The 26,668-nt window shown below is 44.5% G+C and overlaps 1 protein-coding gene across 9 annotated transcripts in view; it reads left to right on the top strand.

The window, feature by feature from the left end:
• Nucleotides 1–455: 455 nt before the first annotated feature.
• The window catches only part of PDLIM5 (PDZ and LIM domain 5), a 131,908-nt gene continuing 105,695 nt past the window's right edge, over nucleotides 456–26,668 (top strand). For 5 of the 9 annotated variants that reach the window (XM_075421491.1, XM_075421490.1, XM_075421489.1 and 2 more), the window contains exons 1-2: nucleotides 456–560; nucleotides 3,306–3,441. In XM_075421491.1, coding sequence (XP_075277606.1) covers nucleotides 3,346–3,441 — 96 coding nt within the window. In that variant the 5' untranslated portion in view covers nucleotides 456–560; nucleotides 3,306–3,345. The remainder of the gene's footprint in view (nucleotides 561–3,305; nucleotides 3,442–26,668) is intronic. The other 4 variants (XM_075421494.1, XM_075421493.1, XM_075421492.1 and 1 more) reach the window with 2 other exon arrangements.

The following is a 26,668-nucleotide window of genomic DNA, read 5'->3' as shown; positions in this document are numbered from 1 at the left end:
CTCTTTCAGTTTAGAGCCGTTCCCCCTTGTCCTATCACTACACACCCTTGTGAAAAGGGTAAATAAACCAAACTCACTCACTTTTTTGCGAGGGCTCCCGCTCTGCCGCAGGCTGCCCGGCAGCCCACGTGGGGCTGCACCGCGGTACGTGGGATACAGCCGGGGGGTGTCGGGGGGGCCCTTTGCCCCCCGCCCAGCACAGCGGCGCGGAGCCTCGGGCCGGGGGCTGGAGGGGCAGCGGCACGCCCGGCCCGGCGCCCCCTCGCCGCCCGCCCGGCGGTGTCGCAGGTGCGAGCTGCGCGCAGAGCCAAGGGGAACAGCGCGCGCGTTTCTCTATTGACTGGAAAAAAAAAAAAAATCCACAAATAAATCGGGAACGGTGCTCTGGAGCCTTTCCAGCCCCCGCTTCGCCGCGCACCGCCGCGGGGCCGGGCCGGGCCGGGCCAGGCCGGGGGAGGAGCGGCGGGAGACGGAAGTGAAAACAAGAGCGGGGGGACGGGGCCGCCGCCTGGCAGACGCGACGCGGGAGTGCGGGGCTCTCACCGCGCTGCACCGCCGGGGTAAGTGGCCGGGCGAGGGGAGCAAAACAAGGCTAAAAAAAAAAACAACAGAGGAGGGAAGCAAAAAGTCAGCAGGTTGGATGGGGTTTTTAAAGCTTCACGGTGCTTATTTGAGTTTATTTTCTTTGTTTTTAATTTGATTTTTTTTTTCTTTTAAGCGGGGCGTGCGGTGTGTCGCGGGCCGGGGGGCGGCGGGCAGCGCCTCGTCCGGCGGCTGCGGGGCACCTGCGGGGCTCGGGCACGGGCCCCTGCCCGGCCGTGGTCCCCAGGCTGTGCGGCGCCCCGGGGGCTCCCCCGCGGGTGGGGGGCTGCGGGGCGCCTGGGGCCGAGCCCCAGCGCTCTGCGGGGCTGTCTGCTGCCCCCTCCCGCTCCTCGCCCCGGGGTGCTCGCAGGTGTTCGGGGTTGCCGGGCAGAGGGGGTGCAGGGGGTTACGGGGCTGTGCTGGCGCTGCCCCCCCACCCCCCGGCACAGCCACCCACCCGGGGCTCTGTGCCTTGGTGGCGGCCAGCGTTTCTGCCTGGGTTTTGAAATTCCCCCTTCCAGGAGCGGATCCGCCAAGCGTTTGATCGTCTAAAGGAAAGTTGCACAATTTCACCCTGAGCCGGTTTGGTTGCACAACGCTCCCCCCGTGAAGCGGGGCTGGTGGGTTGCAGTGCTTTCTGAGTTGTTGCTCTGACATCTCTGAAGTTTGTCAAGCTCAACTTTGGAGAAATCCCCTTTGTCTGCTGTTCCTTCCCTCCCTGTACCCGTGAGCCTAGAGATGCAGAGCCGGCAGAATCGAGGAGGTGAGGAAGGAAAGATGAGCGATGCTAGGAGTGAGGCATGGTATTTCAGCACGCAGTCACTTCCCTCCTATTAGTAGTTGCTACAAATGAAAAAGAACGGTACCTTTTCTAATATAACTTAATCTTTTTCCTAGATCTGTTATTGTAACCAGCTGTTACTCAGCTTAAACAAAATAAGTGCTACACAAGTGCTGCAGTTTTATCTGATAGGTAAAGCCTGTGCCCGTGCCCATGAACTGTGTGGGTGCTGGTCGCTGGATGTGGTTTGCTGTTCTGCAGTCTCTAATTTGTCCACCTCTCACTGCAGTGGACTTCATTTAGAGGGAATGATGAGAATTCGTAGTTTATATAGGAAGAAATCTGTGACAAATTAGAATCCCCTTTTTGTAAGGAATTCAGTGCACAGAGCAATTAAATGAGTTGTACTTCTCACTGTAGCGGTGAGCGAGTCCCCTAAGAGTCCTGGCTCAAACTTGGTGGAGACTTTTCATTTCCCTTCAGCCACAGGAAAGCTCAGCGGTGTGCGTTTCCCCCTCTGCACGCTGGTGCCTGTGGAGACTTTTAAGGGTGAGTGGGGTCAGTGCCTGGGGTCAGAGCTGCCCCTTTGCTGGCTGCCAGCAGGTAGGGACACTTGGGAGCTGCCCAGGTACCCAGGCACCGCCGTTACCAGCTCCCAGTTCTGCTTCCTAATGTACGTCTTGTTCTGAGCGGTGGGTATAAAGCTTGCCGTTTGATTTAGAGCCAGGTCTGGGCAGCGGATCGCTGTGGCTCTGGGAGGCAAACCCGCAAAGGTGCGTTACTGGTGGCTTTCTCGGGGAGCGCCATTAAATGTCCTTCGCTGCACTCGCGGGGGCCGTGCGACAGCCCCACTCCGGAGGGCCGCGAGGCTGGGCTGCCGTTGCGAAAATCCACTGCCTCCGAAAAAATAACACCCACTCCCCCCCGCGCTGTATGAACAGGTAAAACCGGGCGTTGGGGAGCTCGGTGGGCCTTGCAGCCCTCTTGGTTCTGCTTCACTGAAGGTCCACCTTAACCGTCCCCGTGCGAGCGCGGAATCTGGCTGTGCCCCGGTGTAGTCTTACAGCAGCCTGGTGTGCTCCCGCCTGGCTTCATCCGTGCAAAAATAGCCGGGACCCACTACCTAAGATGTCGTTGTAGCGTTACTTATCTGAGGTGAAACTGAAGCTCGTCTTTGACGCTGAACGGCGATTAAGTGCCACGGTTGCCTTTTAAAGGTAATTTGTTGCCCACGTTTGTGGGGAGGGCAGGGAGACGCTTGGGTTCTGGGGTTTTGTTTTGGTTTTGCTGCCTCAGCGTTAAGTTGTGGCCGTGGGTATTTCACTTTAGTTCACAGCTTTCATTTGAGGGTTGATTTTAATCTGTTTTGTCTGTAGCATAGCTTCATATTGGTAGAACAATGCTGTAAAAATAAAAAAAGTCGCAGGGATTTTATTTTCTTCTGATTAACTTCAAAGTTGTGATGTTTTGACATCGTTTTGAAACTGTCAAAACAGAATGTGTTTAGAAACAAGCTTTGAGCTGATGACATGGCAGCATATGATATTCATTTTGTTAGAAATAAATGTGCCAGTAGTGCTAATTTCTTCCATGCTTGGATTTAAGGGGTGCTATCAATTCATGCTTGTCTCAACACTGATGTTTTTTTAAGATGAGCTTTGATGTAGGGTGGGTTTTTTCCCCCCCGCACAGCATTTTGCTAGTAAGAAGTAGCTGTCAAACCTCTCAGCACCGGGAGTTCTCAGAGACCTAAGTCCATGTTACCAGTTCCCTAGCTGTGTTTCTTCCTAAGCTATGGAGGAAAACAACATGTGGGGAATAAAAGCAGAAGTAGTGACAGACCTGGTGTGGATTTTTTGGCTGGCTTTGTAGAATGGAAGGGAACACAGATGAAGAAAGAAGGCTTTTAAAATGGAATTAAAACTCTAATCCTCTTCCGCAGGTATCAGTTCTTTGGATTTGATCCTTGAATACTAAACATCATGAGCAACTACAGCGTGTCTCTGGTCGGCCCGGCTCCGTGGGGTTTCAGACTTCAGGGGGGCAAGGATTTCAACATGCCTCTGTCTATCTCTCGGGTAAGTGCGTTTGTCTCTTCGCCTGCGTGCGGGTATCTGTTATGCTGTGGCCGGCCTGCAACCTTCAGACATAAGTGAGCAAAGCCATTAATTACAGATGCTGAGGCTCAGCTTGCCCTGTGTCCTGGAGGGCTGTTGGGGGGGGAAGCTGGGAAAATAAATCTTCTTTATTTTCTGAAGGCTCCAACAAAATTGTCTTAGGAAGGATGTATTCGTTTGAAGTGGTTGTTTTATCTGCATTTATTTATGCAACAAATGAAAGAAACCACCCTTGAATTCCCCTCCCTGCTCCCACCCAGCAAACAGAGATGCAGAGGTTGGAGGTGGACAATTTTCTGTGCAGGGCTGAGCCTGTGCAGTTCCCATGGGGGAGGGGAGGAAGGAATCACTCACGTTACCCTCATTTATTCAACAGCTCTTAGTTTGAGGATATTCTGGTGTCTGTTCTTGCAAATCCCACTGTTTACAATAAAAAGGCGCTTAAATGCTAGTAGTTGTCAATAGAGGTTCATCAGTATGTGCCTGAGTGAACAAACAGGCCAGTTTCTCACGAGTGTTTTATAGAGTGAGTGCTCTGAACTGGTATTCAAAGGATTTGAGGAACTAAGTTGAAACAAATGTGATCTTTGTACCCAGGAACTGTCTAAACTACCACTTTAAAACCATGTTTTCAGGGCAGGCTTATCTTTCAGTGTGAGCTGAGTTTCAAAGCCTTCCTTAGATGGCTGAAGCACTTCACATATAAAATATAGAGATAAACTTTACAGCATTGAATTTATTGGATCATTGGAAATCTCTGGGTGAAGAAACTGGCTTCTGATGGCTCTGTACCCTGGCACCTTTAAATTTGATTTGCTGCGTAGAAGCATTTCTGTACATATGGGCACTTCTCTCTTGACAGCTCTCCTCCTCCTCCTGCATATTGGTATAGTTTAGTGACAAAGATGAATTATTTTTTACACCTGTTGGGACTGCAGAATTGATACTGCTCTGGGAGACTGAGCAGGTTTCTATTTGGGTTTATGCATCATGGCAATATTTTTAGCTAATCTCAACTAGCGATTCGAACTCTGCCAGTTCATTTAGACTTCGCTCATCCTATCCACCTGTGGATTATGCTGGTGAAGTTAAAATGCAGTTTGGCTCTGCAAAATTATTTTTATATGGCTAAAATGGACTGGAAAGCTGTAGAAATGCCTGTGTACAGATGAATAAAGCTGATATCTGAGCCAAAAAGGGGTTGAGAAGCAGTTTGTTCATGTGTTCTGGGGATTTTCAAGCTAGAAACTGTAATTCAGTTTCTTGTTCAGTAGCTGGTTACTCCTATACTAATGAGAAATTTGAACCATGGATGTGGATAGCACTCTTCTGGTTTGATGGTAGAAGTGCACTTGTGCATAGTACTGATGAGCAATTAAATGCTGTAGGCAATAAACCACAGTAAACAACTAGTTTGAGGAAAGGGTAGTACTTTTTTGTAGGAGTCTCTGCTGTCCTGGAGATCTAGAACACAGTCCCGCTGTAAAGAGGCTTCCCATCTAAAAGTTTCTAAAGAGGAAATGTGTGTTGAAATTAGCCTAGACTACTACTTTATTGCAGTAAATCAAATATGCTGTCACACGGAGTAGCCTAAGGAATCCCATAACTGAGGCTTTTATACCTAGCTATTTAGGCCAGTTCCCCTAAAGACAAATGTCGGCACCCACAAGAGCAGAATGTAATGAAAGGTGGGGACCGGGGTGGTTTTAGGACTTTAATTTGTGCATGGGAGGGGGAAGCACAGTATCCAGTTCACCTGTTATACCTCAGGACTGCTCCTCAGCTGAACTGTTTCTTCTCATTTGCATTTAAGGCCGTGCAAATATTAGGGTGCCTGGTGCTTCCCTGCCCCTTTGGATCAAAAAGGTGCTTAGTTCTGGTATGCCAATCCCGCTTTGGCCTGATAGCTGGAAGAATTCAACACCATGTTCCTGGTATGCCAGAACAGTGTGTACCATTCACCCCTCCGCCCCCAGCCCTGCTTTTCCTTATGAAGCATAAATGCCTTCCTGTATCTGAAGACTGCTAATTAAATTATTTTAGCAAAACAGTAATGAGGCAGCAGAATTATGTTCTTTGGCAAGGAGGACTCTTTTTGTTTTCTTTTTAATTTGTCCTCTGGATGCTGAGGATGAATCTGGCTGCGCTGCTGAGGGCTAATTTCCTGCTTTTAGTTTAAACTCCTTGAAATTAAGTTCAAATAAAGTATAGCTTACGAAGCACAGAAAATACACTGGTTTCAAAAGCTGTTTATCTGAAAAGAGTATCTCCTTTGATTTGAACAAATTAAGATCTCATATGGTTCATTGGAGAAAGTAAGTCATTTGACTTTGTACAGAATGCGGTTTAAATGGGTGTATTCCTTGTTGCCTCTGTAAGGTAAAACAAGCCTGTTTCATGTTCTTCAGCTGAAATTCTTTGTGTCAGCTAAGGTGTAACAGGTTAACATTAATGCAGGGGTAGCGGTAACACTTGATTTTTCATAAGCTAGTATATTGTAGCCTAGATGTAACATCATAACCGATAGCAACAATTATTGCAGGGTTATGTCAGTCACTGTCTTAGCGCTTTAAAGTTGCTACCAGCACTTACACAGCTGTACACATTTCATGGTGAGTAATATATATGATATTGGCGATACAGCCTTATAGTTAGTGGTGTAAATCAGCACAAGAAAAGTGTGTATGGTGCTTGTTACGTATACTTGTGTCTGGCTGGAGTTCAGTGGGGTGGCTTTTCGCAGTCTTCCTCCAGCTGTGTGAGCCCTGCCGAGTGCTGTTGCGCAGGTCAGGAACGCAGTGCCAGGATGCTGATGTGGGATGGGAGCGTGGTAGGGGGTACGGCTCTCATGAAACAGGGGTCAGAGTGGAGGAAGTTGCTGTGAAAGTAAAACAATTTGATCTTTGCCCTTCAACTGGGGGTAGAGGGTGGGCTGAGGTGGTAGATCTACGTCTTTATTAACAGCCGTGGGTTCAAGTGGCTCAGGCCACCACATGTAACTGTACTGTAGGGCTTCCAGGTAGTTTATTCTGTAGTGGTAGTGTATAACAAGAGATTGCAAGCTGTGACCAGTTAGCCTGCAGTGAAGAAGAAGGTAGAAATTACTAGAGCCAAGGTATGCAAACTTCGTTTATTCTGAGTTGCTGTTCTTACTTTTTCCTCATGACATTTTACATTGATTAAAGAATCCTTCTTCCTTCAAGACCTACATTGTGATGCAAAACTGAAAAAATGGAAAGGTAGAGCAGATAAGAAAAAAATACTGAGATACGAGGTCAGTTATGTGCTGGTGGCTCTAAAGTAGCTATTGCAGGCAGTGACTAAGATTCAGATTTTTCCCCCTGTGGAAGAAAAAGCTTAATGCCTGTCTATCTATCTGTAATATATGTAGTCACGTGAAAAGACATTTGCCATAATGCGATTGTCTTCATATGAGTGCATTGGTTGCTTCTGAATTAGCACAGAGCACTGAAAACGCAGCTACGTAATAGGCGTCTCGACCTGGTAGATTTGGGAGGCGGCGTCCCAACACTTTGAGTGTTGGCTACACTGCAAGAATTGCGTCATGGGTCCTCCTTGTTTCTCAATTATTTTCAAAGAAAATTTGTTCCCAAGTTGCAGGATGTTCTGGTAAACACCAGGTGAGTCAAAAAAAGACTATTGGACCAGAATAATTGTAGCTGAATTATTTTGTTTTTAATCGTCATTGCCAATAATAAGGGATCTGCTATTGCTGGTATCCATGTAGGTCTGTGGTATTGGATAAATCCTACTGATGCTAGGGATATGTCCAGTTCGGGAATAACATGGGTCTACACTCAACAGATCCTTACCTTCTAGATTTGTTTGTGCAAGAGTTTGTTTCTTCTGATGAATTAGTGTAAAGATTGGAAATAAAGTAATCCAAACACACTGCTAGGCAGGATTCCTGCATTGGCTCTTGTGCATGCTGAGTATTGTATTTACAGAATTTGGGGTTGATGATATTTACAATGTGGTCTCTGTTGTTTACGTGCAACACAATAGCATTTAAAACAATACAAACTTCTTTAGAGTTTGAATTAACATTATATTTGCTTTACTCTTTTGGGAGATGGTTTGTTCACAGTGCTTAATTGACATGAGCAGAATAAACTCAGTAAGCATGACTGTAGCATTAGAATTGTCAAAACTGCTGTCCTCTGCAGATTAAAATAAATAGTGTTTTGTATTCATGATGTATTCATTATGTTGCGATGACCTGCGAGAGGTTTAGATATTTGTTCTAAATGTATGCTTGAAGTGTTTGTAGGCTATCAAAATTTTTGTGGTGCAGTCTCTAAATGGTGCTTGTCTCTGTTTTATGGCAGTATTTACCACTAGAAACAAGGAAGTGCTGAAGTGAAACTGTAGTTTGAACAGTAAGGTAGCCTGTGTGTGATATACACCCTCCCACCTAATGCAAATACATAGGATGTTTTCCTGTATTTAAAAGTTCGGTTTTTTGTTCACTCCTGATGGCAGCTCTAGCCATATTCCTCTCATAAGAACGAAATGGAATAGTCTTCTGGAAATGCTTGACCGGACTGACAGCTCTGTTTTTCTACTGCAACTTCTTTCAGTATGTTTACCCCCTCCCACTGGTCACTTTGTCTCTTCAAAAAAAACAAACCAACCACCCCCCACCCTTTAGAAACAGCCCCTGCTTTTTCCAGTTTTTCAGTTTTCATTACTTCATCTGTTTCAAGTACATTTTTCTGTGGTGTTATTGCAAGCTCGTAGTTGATGGAAGACTCAAGATAATGCATCTGTCAGCGAACAGTACACCCAGGGAGTAGGTGGAAGAGCAGCCCACCTTGGGATGAAGTAGGGAATGCACGTGCAGCACGTCAGCTGCTCAGTATTCATCTCGTGAGTGTACCGGCATTCTTCATGCTGGTGTCAGGAGGTCACTGTTGGAGGAGTTGTCTCCTCTGCTCTCCTGCTTTCCTTCCTTCCTGCCCAGGTTCATGCATGGTTATCCAGCAAGTTGTCTGCGTGGATCAAGTGTGTATGATTGGTGTTTTCTTATTCAGCGATTTAGCCTTTGGCCTTCTTAACATTTGGAAGCAAGCTTTTTTAAAGTCATTAACATCTGTGAAAATAATGGGAAGAGAATAAAGGAAAATGATGCTTTAAATGGGCCTAGAGCTTGTCAACTTTGATTGAGCAGAGTCTGGCTAAGCCTCTTGCCCTCATGTTTGCATGAATGATTTTATTAAGCCATGTGTAGTTTCCAGTAAAATCAAGTTTTGTGTAAGTATGTAAGAAGTTATTGCAGTGGGGCACTGGGGAAATGGTCTTTCAAGCAGGCATGTGAAATAGGAGAGAAACACTAGAACAACTGCTGGCCTGGTCAGTGATAATTGTGTCGGTAACTTTATGCTTCATCCTGGAAGCTACTGAGAGCTACTAACTAAGCCCTAACTGGCAGCTGCTGGCGTTGATGTGCTGGTTTGATTTGCTACTGAGTTGTGATGGTTTGCACAAAACAGAGCTGAAGATGTATTCCACTACTGCATCTTCCTGGCACGGGGCTGGAGATACTGGCAGAGGTCACAGCACTTACCTGCTGATGCCGCTGCTAGGGCAATAAATGCTGCATTGTACAGGAGCTATCAGTCCTTGTGAAATGGGTGGGATTAGCCAAGACATAAAGCAAGAAGTGTTATTCTGTTCTGTTTAATTCTGTTTACAAGATGTGGTTTACAGAAAAAAATACGGAGAATGACAAATGGGCCACCAGTGCCAAAGTCTGTATTCTCTCCGCACTGAGTCCTGAAGGAGCAGAGCTTTTTCTTTGGGAACTGAGTGGCATACGGACAATTATAAAGCTCCCAGCTGCACAAGTGGTTTAATATGAGTGAGTTTTCTGAGAGTGCTGGTTAGTGCTTCAGAGTTTGCGTGGTTGCCTCCTTTAGAGACCTCAGTTCCGCTTGAAGATGGAAAGAGAGATCGGTTGGTACAGACGTAATTGCCTGGTTGCCTCTTTTCCCACTGCTGTTTAACATCTTTGTGCTGAGAATTGGGTAAAGGGCTATGTTTCTCCTGACCACTTGTTTTCCTTCCCATGTCTATTCTGCTGTGCAGTTTAAAGCAAGACAGACCATCACTGGAGTGGGGCTGGGAAAAAGGGAGGGCGTGGGGCAGAAGAGGCGGAAGAAAAGTGTCTGCATCTTGTCTATTCATGACGTTATTTGTCAGACAGCCTCCTCGGACCAAGTAGGAAGCTATCTTATTTTAAAATAGTTCCTCTACTGATGCCATTCCCCCAGAAGTGAAGCTGGCTGTACTGAGGGAACAAGGAACCAAAGAGCTTGTAGCTGAGGGATATCTGATGTGATGTGTGAACATATTCTTTTTACATTAAAAAATGCTGGTAACTCTTTTTCCCATTATAAGTGACAATTTAGTTACAGTATAAGGAGTACAAGCTAAACATTTCATGATGGAAAAACTAAAGTATTTGTCTGCAGTGTCCGCTTCTCAAAGACAGATGCAGTGAAAAAATAAACTCTGATTAGATATTCAGAGCAGATGCAAAATTGGCAGTCCTTCCAGAGGCCAAAAAGGAGGACAATTTATTGAATAGTAACTGCAGAAAAATTAAGCATGTTTTCTTTGTGAATATCTGGCCCTGGAGGCCTGACAACTTCTGTCGACTTCCCCACCGTTCTGAGATGCTATTTTTAGTGTAACTGTTTGTCTCATTATTCATTGGCTGATGGCTATCAGAAGGCATTGTGAGAAGAGACATGGTGTTGAAAGGTTTGTTTGTTTGGCTTTGGTATGGAGCCAGAAGATAACATTGTTGGCTTTTTTTTTCTTCATTTGTTTTGACTTTTTATGAATAGATTTCATATGTTATTAATATAAGGGAAAGTGTGAGAGAAAACGGTCTCTCCTGTGCCTAAAGCAGTGTGAATATGGGAAAGGTGATAGCCCTCCTGCCAGTGGTCAAAAATAAAAAAAAAAAAAAAAATTGAGACTGCGGTTTGTTTGAGCAAGTATGACAAATACAAGTATATTTACTTCCATAGGCAGCTGTTGCAAGAATAGAGGTAGAAGGAAAGGAGGCCACTGCTAAGGCCAGTGTTACCTGAACCTTTGAATGACTCAAGTCTATGGAGCAGTAAAAGTAGGGAAACTATGAAGAAAGTATCAGTTCAGGTTCCCTTACTATAAGAGGTCCTCAAGCTGAATTTGCAGAGAGAGGAGTTGACATCGGTGGAAGAAAAAGGCTTGGAACTTTGGGCACAGTCTTCTCTGAGGTGCAAGTAGCTTCAGTTACCATATTGACTCAAAGCCTTGCTTGTGTTAAGGAGTTTATACTGTCCTGCTGCTCTGATGCGTGATGCTGAAGACAGAGCTGATGGTTAAGAGGTTGAGCGCCACAAACGCCGCTAGCCTGGTTTAAATGCAGACAAGCTACTGCTGTATATATGTCGGTAGGTGACTGTGGGCTATGTGGGTCTTCTCGGACAAGTTTGCTGGTAGATTTGGTTTGTAATTACATTCTCTTCCAGGAACTGTTCTTGAAAAGGTTTTCTTCAGGAGCATGGTCATGCGAGTAATGCTGTGCTGTGGCAATTCAGCCTCATCTTAAGAGGAGGAAAAAACAAAGACGACGACATTAGGAGCTTGCACTGTGCTTGTGCTGTAAGAGCAGTCTCTTTAATGACTTGCTTAAAACTAGATACATATGGAAATGAAGTTAGGGAAAAGTAGGAAGAGGCAGCGGACGAAGAGAGGAACAAACTGTGGATGCTGTTAGGTTTGGTACAGCTGCGAGGAGGGGCAGGTGCTGCTCCGAGTGACTGCTGCTCAAGCACCAGCCGGCTGTGTATGCTCGTGCTCACTAAGCACTTCTGCAGAAGGGACTGAAGGTTTCAAGTTGGAGTGAAGGCCACCCTTACTGGACGGGCTGTAGAAAGTCTGATTAATACGATTTGCGTAACATTGCACAAGGGTATTCCCTCCCTCTTTTTTCCAGATCTCTGCTTCATTCATCACTCACTTTTCAACACTGTCAGTTAATGGGCTGGTGTCCCACACGCAGTAGCTTTTCATCTTTTGTCATGTCAAGATCCTAGTGCGGTTTCCACCACATAGTCTCTTGTGTATGCTGACCTAAGTAGAGAGGTAGAAGGGAGACAAAATAGCATGTTATAAATTGAGGACTGCGTCCTGATGCGCACCCTCAAAGCAGATGAAGTGCTGTACCAATGGCATATACTCATCAGTTTTGGTGTGAAGTGTAGTTAGCAGCCACAAAGCACAGAGACTTCTGCTGTCAGTACCTTAGTTTTACTTAACAGGGAAAAGAGTAGTCTTCAAAGTTTTGCAATCCTAAAAACTTGAAGTTAATAATTCTGTGACACCTGGGTGACTGTTCTGCCTACATACTATCGAGCTTCAAGATGTACCAGGTGTTGAGTTCCCACTCAAAACAGGAAGGTACTATGCTTTTCTTCCTGGGATGGTCAGTTTTTTTAATGTAGGCCAGAAAAATTTCAAGTAGAATAGTCCATAATATTTTTCTATTATGGATTATTATTATAGTTTCAATCTCATTCTGAGTAAGTCTTGCATTAGAAACTTCAGCTTGAACAGTTAAGCTTAGCAAAACTAAAAGCAAGAGAGCAAATGGCATCTGATAAAGTGTTTGAAAGTAGGAACTCTCGCAATTGCTGTCAGCTGTGCCTGTAACAAAGCCCTGGAGTAGAATGTAATGCCTTGTGTGAAGTCGTGTAGGCTAAGATGTGGATCTTGCCAGGTCTTTAGTAGTCCTGTTGGAAAGGTCAGATGGTTTGCATGTTAACTGGATACGATACGAAAGAAGTTTGGCTTACCCTGGTCTATATTAAGGGATGACCTAATGTGGTATCTAGTTCTTTCCCTAATAAGAAATCGAACAGCGTGAAGTAATTATGATGGTAAGGCAACAGAAACATTTATTTGTGTTAATTATTTCATAGTTCTTTTGGAGACTTGCACAGTGATTTAGATGCTACGCCTGGATTAAGATAGAGTGTATCAATTTCAGGAGGGTAAAACTACTGTTTGTTAAACTCTTGTGTTTATGAATGTAATTGGATCATCTTTAGATACAGTTACACCCACAGTTTATTAAATCTGTGGAGAAAATAATCAAAGTGTCTCTGTTAAGTGCGATGTTGTATTGATAGTAATAGCATTTGGGATTTTTAAAAAGGAATTCTGTAGAGCGAAGGCAAAATGCTGCAAATGTGAAAAATGCAGACATAAAGACAGATGTATCTTTTTTTATTAAAAAAAGATTATATCATGGTGAAAAATCTAGCTATAGAACATTTTTGTTCAGAACTCTTTATAAAAAGAAAAGCAGCTTTGCTGTGCCAGCACTCCCTTTGCCAGACAGAGCAGTTTAATCTCAAAGTTCTTAGTACATCTGCTGTTAAACCTTTTTCTTTCTAATGTGCAGCTTATACATGACAAGCCAGGCGTAGTTCCGAGTCCAATGCAGCTAGTAAGTGAAATCTTTGTTTCCTTACTGTGAAGTAACAGGCGAAAATTATTGGGGTTCTCTGGGGGGAGGGTGGGGCTCCCTTGCCAGTGATTTCTACCCCTTGTCTGTGTGGTTGTGAACTTGGCTTGGTGTTGTGAAAGACATGGAGAGGTAGACTAATGGAATTGCTGGTCTCCAGCTTGCTTGTGTTTCTAAGTGGTTCCTTCTGTTCTATTCTATTTCTCTTCACCTAATGCCTTTAAAAGGAAAGAGGGAAAAAAAAGCAAACAAAAAGCCAATGGAGACCTACAAGCCAGAGAGCTTGTGGAAGTTGGGTTGGGCTTGCTTTTATTAGACCGATAGGGAAATGGAAGGCTTGTAAACCTTTAAACATCAAAGACGTCTTGGTAGAATAAATTCTCTTGTTCTGGTTGGCTTTCTGCAGCTCCTCATCAAATCAGTGTTGTGAGTCCAAACCAAACAAGTGTTCTCTGTGTAGCATCTAAGGTGGCTTGTCAGCAATTATTCAGGACTGAAAAGGCATCTCCCAAAATACGTATTCCGACAAGTAGAATATATTCAGCCCTCAGGGGACAGTGTAGTAGTTCTTTGTGAGGGGCTGATTGCCTGGGTTCATGGCCTGATCAACCTTAATGTAGACAGTGATCAGGGGACAGTCAACCTCGCAAAGGAAGCAGCGGTGGCTGGAGAGCAGTCAGCGTTACATCCTATCTGACAACATGATTTCCTGTCCTCTTTAAATCTTTTCTTAACGCAGAGGTGTGAAAGGAGGAAAAAAACCCCGGTACATCAGCAGTTCACTAAAATGGGAATAAGCTCATGTAATACCTACCACTTTCCCTGTACGTGAACTGGCCTTCGCCCCTCTGTCAGTGGTAGTCACTGGCCGAAGAAGGTTGGCAGAAGAAAGCCTGTGCTAGCATCTCCATGTCGGAGCAAAAGGCCAGCTCCACAGATGAAACTCTTCCTCCATCAGTGCTCTGAGCAGGGATAGTGGGTGGGACTGCTGCAGCAGAGGCTCCCTCAGCCCAGCAGGCTTGGCCACGGGAGCTGGGGCTGCTGGCACAATGGTGGGGACAGTACAGTCTAGAAGGGCGGAAGCCAGACTTGCTAGGACACGTCTGTCAGTGTACTAAGCTGTGAAAACTGCCACTGAATGCTTATTAAATTACAGCTTTTGTCAGCTATGGATACAGTCTATTCTCTCCACTTTCCAGCTGTCGTATTTTGGCAGCTGGCTATAAGCAAAAGTCATTGTAGCAGAGGCTTACATGAAACTCCTTAGAGAGCATATTCAATTAGTAAATTAAATTATTTTGCTATTGTGCAGATCGAGTGTAATACTGTAAATGCTAAGAACCCAAGCCTTGGCGCTGCAAAAACACTTGGGCAGAAGTGTAATTTTAGGCATTTAAGTTATCTCCATAAGATAACTCTTCATTAAGGCTCAGCCTATGTTGATGTGAGTTGCTGCTCAGTACCCTGCAGTGTTGGGTCTTCAGACTGTTGTTACCAGAAGGAAAGAAACATTGACTTGCTTGGAGGAGACAATTGACCTTTCCCAGCCAACTTTCTCTCAAATATGCATTAGCCAGTTATTGTTAGCCATAAGAGAACTGGCTAGCAGAGGTGTTTGTATGACATCCTGAGAGCTAATGAGAAACAGACCTTTTACCAGCCAGTCAATCTCCATCACTAAAACTGTAGGGCTAAATGGTTTACAGCATTTGGGGATGAGGAGTCTTTGTGTGTTAGGTATGTTGTGGTGTTGTACTCCTTGCTCTGGAAATGTTGTAGAGGTACTCTAATGCTCTATCTCCTTATCTCTCTTTGCAGTATGCAATTATTGCACTCTTAAGATAGAGTTAGTACTTCAGAACATGCCCTTTTTTGGGTAGTTTATTTTAGTCAATACTTCAGAAGAGACAGTTTTACTAATTAAGCTTATGAACAAAATATAGATGAGTAGGTTTTTTGACTGAAAGAACAGTTTTTGTGTGTATGTCTAGAAATGCAATTCACTTTCAATGTGAAAACCTGAAGATGGATTCCTTGAGGTGTGCACTTAAGTCTTGGAGACCTGAATTCTTGCAGTATCTCCATGGATAAAAGTATCCCTCTGATGTCAGAGGGAACATGATACTCTCTGGCCAGTTGAGTAGCTCCTCTGTGAGAGTGTTTTCTTCCATTGACACATCTACACTTGAACTTTAAAATGTAGAAACTGCTGATTATTAAAACTTCGAATGACATGAATTTGTTTTGATACCTGACCTGATGAAAACTGCTGCTGTTGCAGTTGACAGCCTAGATCAGTTTATAACTCTGTCCTGGACGGTGTGGGATTAAATAACTGGAAATTGCTCTCAGGAAACTCTGATTGCAGCAGTCAAAGTAAGGATTTAGGGCCAGCCAGTTGGGGTTGACTCTTTGCTTTGCAACCTCCTGCTGTTGGAGAAGGCTAAACTGCTGGGTTTTGTACCCCTTGTATCCTCCTTGCAAATGTAAGGCACGCTTTTGGCATGGTGATGGAGACGGATGGATGTTGGATGTAAGTAGACGATTTTGAATTCTGTAGCCATTGACGTCAATGGATTCCTGACCTCCTCAGCAGGATGGAGTGCCTTGAGTGTGTCTGGTAACTCCAAATGCCTGCTCTGTCACTCAATTGCTGTGTGCGCAGCTCTGTACTTGGTTTTATTGCATATTCTAATCTACGTTGTTTGGTTAGCTCGGTAATTATCCCATTCCTGCTGTCTGACTTCTGTTGCTCTCTTTAGCAAAGAATATATCCTCAGGGTACCAAATGAGGATTTTTGGAGATTCTCCTGTCCTGCTTTGCCCTGGTGATTGTTACCTAGTACAAGTCATCATTTATCCTACAGCGTGGACTTGTTCCCATGAAAGAAAGTCCTACGTGACGTAGAGGGGGCTGAATATGGGGGAGAGGTGAGACCTCACAGGAGGGGATCTCTCATGAAGAAAAATATTATCCAGAATAGGTGATAAAGATGAGCTTTCTGGAATGCACACATGCTGTGCTTCAGGGGAAGCGTATGCTTGAGAGGGGCAGCATGAAAATAGTTTAGACTTCGATGCAATGACATTTATGTAATATAAATATCAATTCTAGGAAACGTAATGCATAACAATGGGCATTATGAGTTAGGAAATACCTCACTTCGGCGTTTAAGATTGGTAACCACTCAAAATGAATCAGAGTTGGTTTTCTAGTGCCGTTTCTTGAGGTTTCTGCCAGATAGGTTTGAATCTTTCAGTTTGTTGCCTGTTTTTCTTTTAGCATGAAGAGGAAGGTAGTTTTGCAAGAACACAATTTGTACTGCCTTGGTTTGTTTCCCCTTGCTTTCCTTAGCCTGAGGATATCTGTCTTATGGTTGAAGTAAGTCTACCAGGTGTTTTTGCTGTTAGTTATCATTTAAGAGAAATGCTGTTCAGAAGCTGTTCTTATATGTGGCATTAACAGGGTTTAGGATTCAGAAGAGTGTGTGATGAGATAGGGATGAAGTGAATAACAAGAGCTAGGTATCAAAAAAACCCTCCCAAACTATGAAACCCCACAAAAATATTAAAATCAAATATGTAGCATATTTGTCAGAAAGCTGATGACAAATGATGGAAGCTTTGGACTTTGTATACCAGATGGTGTAAGTATTTATAGGGATATCTTGCCTATGTTTTGAATTGCGCAAGTACTGCATTATAAGTCTGTAATGATCCTTTTTCTTCCACTTTTTCCTTACTGTGCCAGTCCTTGCCAGACTGCAGAATGTCCTGGTTTTACCGTGCCCAACACTGAGTTTCTGTTTAATCAGAAAAGCAAGGCCATATGGCAGCTTTTGCTTTATTGATACAGTTGCAGGAAATGGCTCAGCATCAAGAAACAAGCTGCTCTTTTATGCAGCAGAGAGCACTTGGGTACCACTGGATTCCTGAACAAGCATAGATGCCGTCAGCAGCACGCGCACGCTTTTGACTTGCCAGCCCAAAAAGCACTGCTGGCTTCTTCAGGGAAAATTCTGTAGCTGGTGTTAAGTGGGAGGTGGCGAGAAGGGTCTAGAGGTGGCTTCTGGCTTTCAGTCTCCTGACAGATGCATGACCACCCTGGACAGGCAGACTCAACCCCTTATTTCAGTTTCTTGCCACCCCGTGCACGGGGCTATCTTTCGGAACCTGCCACAAGATTTGTGCTGCTCTCCCAGCTTCATGGCAAGGGTAGCAGCTCTCCTCCCTCAGCCACTTCAGGCCGTTCTGATTCAGGAGAGCACGGCGGGTTTAGGCTTCACTTGCTCATGAGGCTGTTGCAAAGCTGTTTAGCCCTATTGCATTGCAAAGAAAGTAGCATCTTCCTTGGGCTGATCTCTGTACAGCAATAGATGCAGTCTAAAAGCGAAGCATTGGTTAAAAACCACCCAAAAGATACCGCTTTGGCCATCCCCATCCCTTTTCTTCACACTGGGAGGAAGAGTAAAGATTCAGTTGTTGTTGAAAGGCTTAAACTAAAATGGAGCCAAAACTTCAGTCATCAGAGGGGCCACACTGCAGTACAGGAGAGCCGAGTTTGTTTTGCCCGTCGTTCCGTAAGGAGGAGGAAGTGCTTTGAGATCCTCACCAGTAACTCCAGCTGGACATTACTCAGGACCACCCGCAGCTGTCTTTGACCTCTTTTGCTGTCTTCCTGCATGCTGGAGTGATATTTCTAAAGCAGCCCTTTCAAGGAGGGGGTCCATGGGAAGATTGCTCTGGTTGAGATGACAGAAGAACCCAGAGTTCCTCTTGCTGATGCCATTCCTGAGTGTCAGTAATGGTGAATGTTTGGGAGGGGAGCGGTGCAGGGGGTGCTGTTAATCTCCCAGTCCTTTACATTGATGCGCTTGTATTGAAATCTGGATTCAATTAAAATCATCGAAATAACCCCTCAGTGTTGCATTGAAGGTTCAAGAAAAAGTGAGTTGAAAAACCCAGCAAAACCTCAGAGTGTATCTTGGCATTAAAATCATGAGATTAAAAAGTACTCCTTATTTCTAGGGCCTGACTCATGGTTTTTGAATGCATGAGGGTGGCAGTGCTAGCTCCTATGGTCAAGTAGCGTTATAAATATTTCAGGACTTCAGGGCACGCAGCTGTGCCAAATATTTTTCTTGTTTGGGTTGTTTTTCTTAATTCCCGAAACAAATTTTTGCAGATCTCTTATAACCCGAGTTCTGTGTGTAATTAAACAGACAACATGTTCTGTCTCCCAAGTTTCTGAAAATGGTGCATCAAATCCAAGTATTTAAATCGATTACATAGTGACCAAAGTGTTGCTGGGTGTCTGAAAGCTGTTTTATTGCGACACAGTGTATGCAGTGTCATGTATATGCGGTAGAAGAAAGTGAATTGCGGAGCAGCTGGGTTACTAGAGACCTTCAGAAATAAACAGTACATGGGGTGTGCAGTAGAATTTGACCCTGTTAGGGAAAATAAGTATGGAGAAGTGACTGGTTATTAACGGTGGCTCCAGCTTCTGGTGGCAGCGTAGGCAAAACAGAAGTAGGGGGGCAGAATCGAGTGGGATTTGAGTAATTCTTCCTGCCTGCCAGGAAGCCCTCGGTGCCCTGAAACTCGTTCAGCCAAGTTGTGAGTGAATGCTCCTCTGACAGCTTGAGCTCTGGGGAAGTGTTTTTCTAGTTGGTTTCACGAGGCGTTGCAAGTTGCCGCAAGCCCAGAGCGTTAAAGGGCGGAGGGGGCTTTTAGCAGAGGTGTACGGGGATGTCTTGCTGGGGACTTCACTGGATGCTGGGATGCGGGGTGCTGCGGCCAAGGAGCCGTCACGGCACCTGCCGAGCTGCGAGGCCACCTCTGGCAGCGTGGGGAGGAGCGGGTGGCTGGTAGTATCGGCCTTGTGGGTTTCTCAGATGTGACTTGCCAGGAATGCTGAACGAGGTCCCTCTGTGCTTTAAAATGAGAACTGAGCTGCTGATTTGCTTCCTCTGATTACCAAATGTGCGGGTCTGAAGAAGCTGCCCAGTGCTGCGTTCTGTGTGGTGGGGAAATCGTGAGGCTGAGCGCTGTGGATGGAAAGTGGCAGGTGGTGGGTCTCTTCTGCCTGCAGTATTTCCAGATGAAAAAGATGGAGGATGAATACGTGCACTTATTGCTGTCATTTGTCCATCATTGAATGTGCTGAATCCAAACTGCTGTGCTATGTGGAAGACGCCCTTTAAGAAATAAAACTTTGGGCTTCCTTTGTCCTTAAAGAATTCCTGGGCTGGTTTCACCAGTTTCTTCTGATCTGGGGGAGGCAAGCTTTTTGCCAGTGAAAAATGTATATTACTCTAGAAAGCGTCTTTGCTTGTTGCATTGGCAGCTGTTTTAACAAGTATGTGTCATGTGGGAAATCCTTGGAAGTAGGGGTTGAGGCATGGCAGGCAAGATCCCGAGGAAATGTCGGAATAAGTAGATATGCAGGTAACAGTAACCTGAACCTTCCTTCAAGATGTGTAGGAAATATATTGCTTGATTTATAAATTTGTAATACTTTTAAAAGGCACTAAAACATAAAGATGCTGGAAGAAGGTATGGAAAAGGTCTATATCATGTTGCGTAAAAGTCTGGGCTGGGCCCAGTCATTGTGAACTCTGCAGGGTTGTAATATAGGTAAACTCATGACTTCTCTTTCTGCAGAGGAGAAAGAATGATGTTGATATGTACCTTATGTCTCCATGTGCTCTTGTTTAAAATGAGGTAACTGAGAGCAGAACGTAAAAAATGTGTAAGCACAGTACTCCGCAGTTATCACTGGGACGTAATTTTGATTGGCCATCTGCGTGTCTGAACGCGTTTACTTTGCAAACTGAATTTTGGTGTAAGAATGGGCTTTATATTGGAAGTTAAACTATCTTTTGGATTTTTAGCTAACATGCTGTGGAAAAAAGGGGGATTAATACAGTCCCCTTAGGTGAAACTCTAACCTTAATATCTTTTCCTCGCCTCTTTTGGTTCACTCTCTATATACAGCTGGCATGATGCTTCCTTTTTGAATTGTCATTTAGCGTTTTTGGCAGCTGGATACGTGTGGAAAGCTGTATAGTGACAAACCTGTTGCTCATACCTTTTGTAGTCTGTTTTTCATCAGATAGAAAAATGTTAATGCCCCCTGAACTTTCCTCCTTTGGCTCACCCGGACAGTAATTTACTCAAGCATTTCCCATACGTTGTCTCTGGGTAGGGAGCTCATGCTTTCCATCTGCTGCGTTGCAAAGCTCGGCCGCGGTGCTGCCTCGTCCCCAAACTTCTTGGTGCGTTTCCTAGGACACCCCAGACTTGCATGCTGCAGCTAATCGGGATGGTGCAAACTCATGAAAGGGAATTGATCCCGAATCCGAAACAAAATCTGAAGCGAAACTTGGAAAAGTGCTGCACTTTGTGGGTTTGCAGGGCTGTTGATGTTTCCTCAGCAGAGTTTCACAGAGCAGAAGTCTGCCTACAAAGAGTTACTGCTTAGAAAAGCTTGGACAACCCTGTTTTTTTCCACATGTTAAAATGTATTTTGACACTAGTAAATGAATATTTTCCTAAGTGATGAATAGAACCTTTGTTTTCAAGAGAATTTTCTCTCGTTTTTATTAATGTGTTTTGGCTTCTGAAACCTACAGACAAGTGAAGAATATGGCATAGATCTGATTTGGCTGTGGAGTGAGTATTTGGTGTTTCTTAAGGCTGCATGAACAATTTTTGTGGTGTGTGTGGGCAAATACCTGAGTCCAGTCAACTTTGCCCATCATGCTTTAATACCTAAGCAGGTGTTGAGTTCTGAGATGTCGGACACACAGGTATCGGGATCCATATGCGAGGTCTGGAGCAGTTGCCTGCTGTAAGCAACCACTACAATGATTTTACCTTCTACTCTTTTTCTTCTCCACTTTGGTGCTTACTACTAATGCTGCAGGCACAAATAGTTCAGCTCGACAGATTACAGTTAGAGCTTTCTCAGCGTGCCGATGTGCAGGCTTACTGCAATGCAAAGGGCTTTTCTGGAGATGGAGCAGCGAGAAGCACTGAAATGCTGCTCGGAGGTCCCACCTCCAGCGTGTGGATGGACACTGCAGTGATGACAGTATCTGGAGGAAAAGTATGCAAACCTTCTTTTCTGACAGCAGATGGAGAATCTTGTCTAAAGGTTTTACTTGGCTAACCCACTTTAACAGTTTATTTATTAAAAACATACAGTGCTGAGCACAGAACTTCAACATTTTGCTGTTTTTTCCTCAGTAAGATTTTTCTCTACTAAAGCCACATTTTTCTTTACGCTCTCTTTTCCTGTCTTGCTTGAAAAGCTACACTTCCCCCCCACCCCCCAATAGCAAAGCTGAAATAAGAAGGTGGTTTTATTCTTGCAAATATGCCTTGCCCTTCCATTTCACTGCTGGTTTAGAGTTCTGCTGAAACTGTGATTTGTTCCTCTTCATGTCTCCTCTCCTCCAGTTCTTCTGAGACCTGGAGCTCTCCTCAAACCTCAAATATTTTAACATTGGGGAAAAAAAGAAAATACTAGACTATTTGAGCCAAGCTACAAAAAAATAATAAAAATATACAAGGCCAAAATACAAACGACCACACCCTTAAGGGGAGGATGAGGTGTTGTCTTTCAACAAGCTCTTCCTCATCAGCAGTTCACTGAAAAATTTACTTTGGTTCTTAGAAAATGGTTTGAGCTATTTAATGGACTTTGAGACCTTATTTAAGACATTATTTTGTCTTGTCAAGAATGTCTTGAAGTTCTTCAAAAGCTGATTTGTAAGTTATTGCAAGAGTTAAACAGACTCATGTTGGCATAAGTAGGATTTTGTGTTTATTATGTTTTAATGTAGACATCGAAAATGTGTATGTGTGTGTCTCTGCATGTTTTATTTTAGTGCTGCAGAACGATGAGGAGAGGGATGTTGCAACACTGAGTTTTCTGTTCAAAGTAGAAGCTGACCTGCTGCCAGCAGGCACTGGAAAGCTGTCATGCAAGGCTGAAAGAGAAATCAGTGGTGGTTTCCTTAGTACAGCTTTTTATTGATGCATACCAGCCCTGAAACAGAGGTGGTAACACATCTGCAGGGGTAATGCCTTTAAAAAAAATTGTCAGCATGACACTATTACTAAAATCTTCAGCAGCTTTATATATTTGTATTGTTCCTGAAGATTTGGAGGGGTACGTGTGTGTGTGTGTGTGTGTGTGTGTATATATATATATATAATTTTTTTTTTAAAGGCAGAACTGCTCAGTATGGGGCAGATTCGGTCTCTGTACGCACCCATCGCAACCCTGGGTCCAGGGTCAAAAGCTTGCTCTCAGGAGGAGCAGTATCTGTGCCGGCACCTTCCCGAGGAGGGGATAGATGTGACTCGGGCCATGTCCTGTAGGGCAGCTTCATTCATGCAGCTGTTTAATATGGCCTGACTCTTCTCCTACCTGGCAGCATCACAAAAAATGGTGAATTTCTAAATTGTGCTTGAATTTACTGTGAAAACCAACCTGGTTTGTGTGTTTTCAGGCCCCTTTGCTCACTGGGGTCTCAAATCAGGAGCGAGGAGTTTCTTTGTCAAATTAAATGCCACTTGCAAATGAGTGGGAAAGGTCCCGTTTTTCTTTTCTCCTGTTGGTTGTTATGTTGTGGGTACCTAATGGAAGCACAGCTTTTGTCATGGACCACACGAAGCAGCAGTGGTCTGCAATGTTTCAGTGTTTTGTTCTGTTTTCACGTCGCCATTTACCATGATGTTCGTTTGCTGGTAATGCCATTGCTCTGGGACAGCCTGTCCCACGTCCTGCCTCACGTGCAGGTTTGGGTGTCCCCAGGCCTCCCGGCGCAGCGCTGGCGCTCGCCCTGCCCTACCCCGTCTGCCGTCCTGCCTTTCCTTCTGTCGCTGGCCGAGGCTGGCCCCGGGAGAGCAACGGAGCCCTTCGCTTTGTGCCGCCTGTAGTTCAGGTGGAGAGCTGGGTGCTTTGCTTATTTCTGCATTGGAATGGGGCTGCTGCTCACAGGCAGAAAGCAGCGAAGACTGAAATTGCATGCGGAGTCTGTAAGTCATAGCTAAATTCAGCTGCAAGCTCAGTTTATTTCACTTACTGTGAATTTTGTCTCTGTTCAATTTGAGTCCCTTTGCCAAGAACCTATGGCATTTTTCGCTGCCATGGGATAGTTCTGCACATTTGGATTTGGCAGAAGCATTAACTAAATCTTGTAATGCTTAAAACCCTAAAGCTGAAGCCCTCTGTCTGCTCTGTTTCACCAGAGAGCTGCAGATGAAGCTGAAGGTTCATTATAAAGCAGAGCTGTAACATAATCTATAGTCAGTGTATTAAAGTGACGTGCCAGCTCGATGTGCCGTGGCTTTAAATAACTTGCATTCAGCTCCCCCGAGTACTAGATGAAAGTTTAGACCCTCGCTGAGCAGCCCACACCACGGTTGGAGCTTGCTGTTCAACACGTAGGCTCCAGGGCACGTGTGTCCATTTTGGAGGCTCTCCCCTACCACTTGCACTTCCATTTCTTTTTTAAGCAGACTTGTGTGTTGTTTTTTTAAAACCAACTCTGGAGATGAAGCTCCCATTTCCTATGCTGTATCTGTCTGTAGATAAATGACTGTGAACCTTTTCGTCCCGGTTCCTTACCACCCTGCTGTCTTTGGTATAACTAAATTAGGCTAGAGTGATTTTATTTTTGCTTCCAGTTGTTTCATATAGGGGAAGGCATTTGACTGAAATTTGTTTTTTTGGGCAACCTTATTAAATGTCTTAACTGAATGATATTTACAATTTGAAGAGAGTATTTAAAATTACTTAATTATGCAGAACTAAACCAGAAGACATGCCAGTAAAGTTATCGTTCTATCAACCAAACAAGGAGATTAGGTTAGTTGGATAAACAAATAAAAATATTTTTCATTGTGGGACAGCGGTGGTGAGCTGTTGTGACTAGTATTGATTTCTTTATGTAGTGCGTCCCAGAAACTTTGAGCTTGCCTAGGATTGCTTTTATAAGGATATGTATTTGTGGTTCACAAGATTAGTCAAAATTCTTTTCCGATTTTGGGGTGTTTCCCCTGGCATTGCGAGTTTTGCCTCTATGGTTCAGAGCGCTTCTTAGTCCCATCTCCAATAACCCTGAGTAGGAAGGCACAGTCTTAAGCACTGACTTAAGTCAGTATTGCCTTCAACCCTGCCGTTTCCCTGACCCCGTGTACCACCCCCAGCCCCTGTGCCGCTGCCACTACTCATCTGTTGGTGTGCTCTGCTAAAAGGGCAGAAAAATATACTTTGTTTTCATTTTTGCTGGGTAATACCACCAGCTTTTTAATTGGTGTTAGGAATATGTGTGTCCTAAACATTCAATTTCCAGAACTACCTGTAACTGCAGGGCATTGTGTTATGAAAGTGTCAAGTTTAATTATAAAAATTGGAGGTTAGAGCACATTCTTGTTTTGGTGAGGTTTGCCTAATCCCACCCAAGGGACAGAACAGTTTCCCCACCTGTGCTGTCTAATTAACTTTCACTTGTTACAGACCTTTGTGAGATTTGGTGATAAAAGGGAGATGCTACGCAGCATATCTGACTAGTAACACTTCACTGAATGAGTATTTACTTCCTCTGATTACCTTCCTTTTCTTTATCTTCTTGTGCACCCTTTTATTTCCAGGCATCTGGGTCGCCCTTTCTTCTCCGAGCTGTAATTATCAGACTTTGATGAATGTGACAAGTTACTTTGTTTTCCAGCAGGTTGTATTTGATTGCTGTTGTTCCAACCTGTCCCTTCTGCTCTTGAGTTCCTACATCAGCCTTGTACTCCTCAGGATGATGAAAACCAGCTTGTCTATGTCTTGTCTGCAACAGGGGGAGGAATGACAGCTATTTAATGTTCAGTGGATGCTGTGGTTAGTGTTTAGGAAGCACATGTGACAGTAACGGAGAAGCAGGAAGGTCTGGTGTAACCTCAGGCAGGTTAATTGCTGTACATGTTGACGTTTGAATGCAAACTTTCAGCTGCACTGAAATTTTCATGTGTCATGTCTTTTATTTTTTTTGTTTGCATGAGTATCTTGGTCTAGCCTGGAACAAAAAAGAAGGATTGTGTTCTGCTTTAAGCTTTGTTTATTCAGAAAAGGCATTTTTTTCCCTCAATTTAACAGGAATGTGAACCAGGGGAAAGTTTTTTCCACGTGTTGAGCTGCTGTAATTTTTGAGTTTTATGTGCTTTCAGTTCTCAAAGGCTTGAGCTTCCTCACTCCAGTTAAGTGCTGCAGATTGAAGGGGTGGACTGGGTTTGCCTGTGAATCTGGAGGGCTTGAAATGTAACTTCTTCAGCAGTTAACGTAGTGGTATAATGCTCTTCAATACGAGTCATTGCTACAAAATACAGCGCTGCCGGTGCTGGTCTTTCCCTTGGGCACGTTTAGTTTGTTTAGTTGAGGAGAGAAGCACTCCAGAGGTAATTAAATTCCTGGTGAACTTCATGTTAGTAAGAAGCTCCTTTAAATGGCAGATTGAGGTCCTCTAGGGTAGCAAAATACCCAGAGGCACCGAGAGTGGCTGGGCTGTTGGCTCCTGTGGAAGAGCAAGGGCCTGTCCCCTCGAGAGGGCTGCTGTCCTGGGGACACCATCCACATCTGGGACCCAGCTGGGCGAACGCCTGGGACAGAGACTTTGAATTCACCAGGTGGCTGGTCCCAGTGTGTGATGGGGATTATTTTTGTGACTCTGATGCAGGATTGCATTTGGTCAGGCTTACAAATATCCATTCATTGCTGCGTAAGTGACTTGTTAAACTAGTAGTAGTAATGTGGAAGCTCAGTCACATGCACACACAGACAAGGGGGGGAGGTTTTGACCCTGTTTCTGCAGCTCCTGTCAATGAGCATCCTAGTGAGAGCGCTGAAGGACCCATATCCATCATCCTCCACATCTGCTTACCATGTTCATTCATTTATTTGAAAATGTTTGCAAGGCTCCAATTTCTCCCCTTATCCCCCCCACAAGTCCTGGTTTGGACACTGCTGTTTCCCAGTCTTATGTGGCGCAACATGCTTGGCTCAGTGTGTGACCCTGGGGGAGAACGTATTGCCTTCTGCTTTACTGGTGTGAACACTGAGCCTTTTGTATTGAGCTCATCAGAAGTGCTGCTGTTAGTGCAATCACTGTCTCGCACTGTGGTGTGAGGTAGAAGGGTGTTGGGGGGGGAGGGAGAAGTACAGCACCATTTGGTTGATATCAGATCTGTTAGGGCGCATTGTCACCCAAGTGTCTTGCTAATATCTGGCTCGAACTTTGTGTAACATCAAGTAGAGTTCTCTGCAGAAATCAGCAGTTTGGTGTCATAGTCTCACAGAGGGTGCTCAGACCTGTGCATTCTGTATTTCTGTAATGGCTTACTCTCTCAAATCCTTCCCTTGCAACAGGGACTACCAGCTGCATGAGTTTTCTTGTGGTAAGGAACTGAACTCAGTGTTAAAAACAGGAATACCAAATCAGTTCACTCTTCAAGTAATCTATGTGCTGTAAAAAGGAACTTTGGTGGCTGTGTTTGACCTCATCACTCTACCAGGTCACAAGGTGACTTTATATGCATGGGGAAAAAAGAAAAACCTGTAAAGCCTCACTAACCTAGTATCCCCTC

Source organism: Opisthocomus hoazin, chromosome 5 (genome assembly GCF_030867145.1).
Source record: "Opisthocomus hoazin isolate bOpiHoa1 chromosome 5, bOpiHoa1.hap1, whole genome shotgun sequence".
NCBI classification, from domain to species: Eukaryota; Metazoa; Chordata; class Aves; order Opisthocomiformes; family Opisthocomidae; genus Opisthocomus; species Opisthocomus hoazin.
This window is presented reverse-complemented; position numbering and strand designations above follow the sequence as displayed.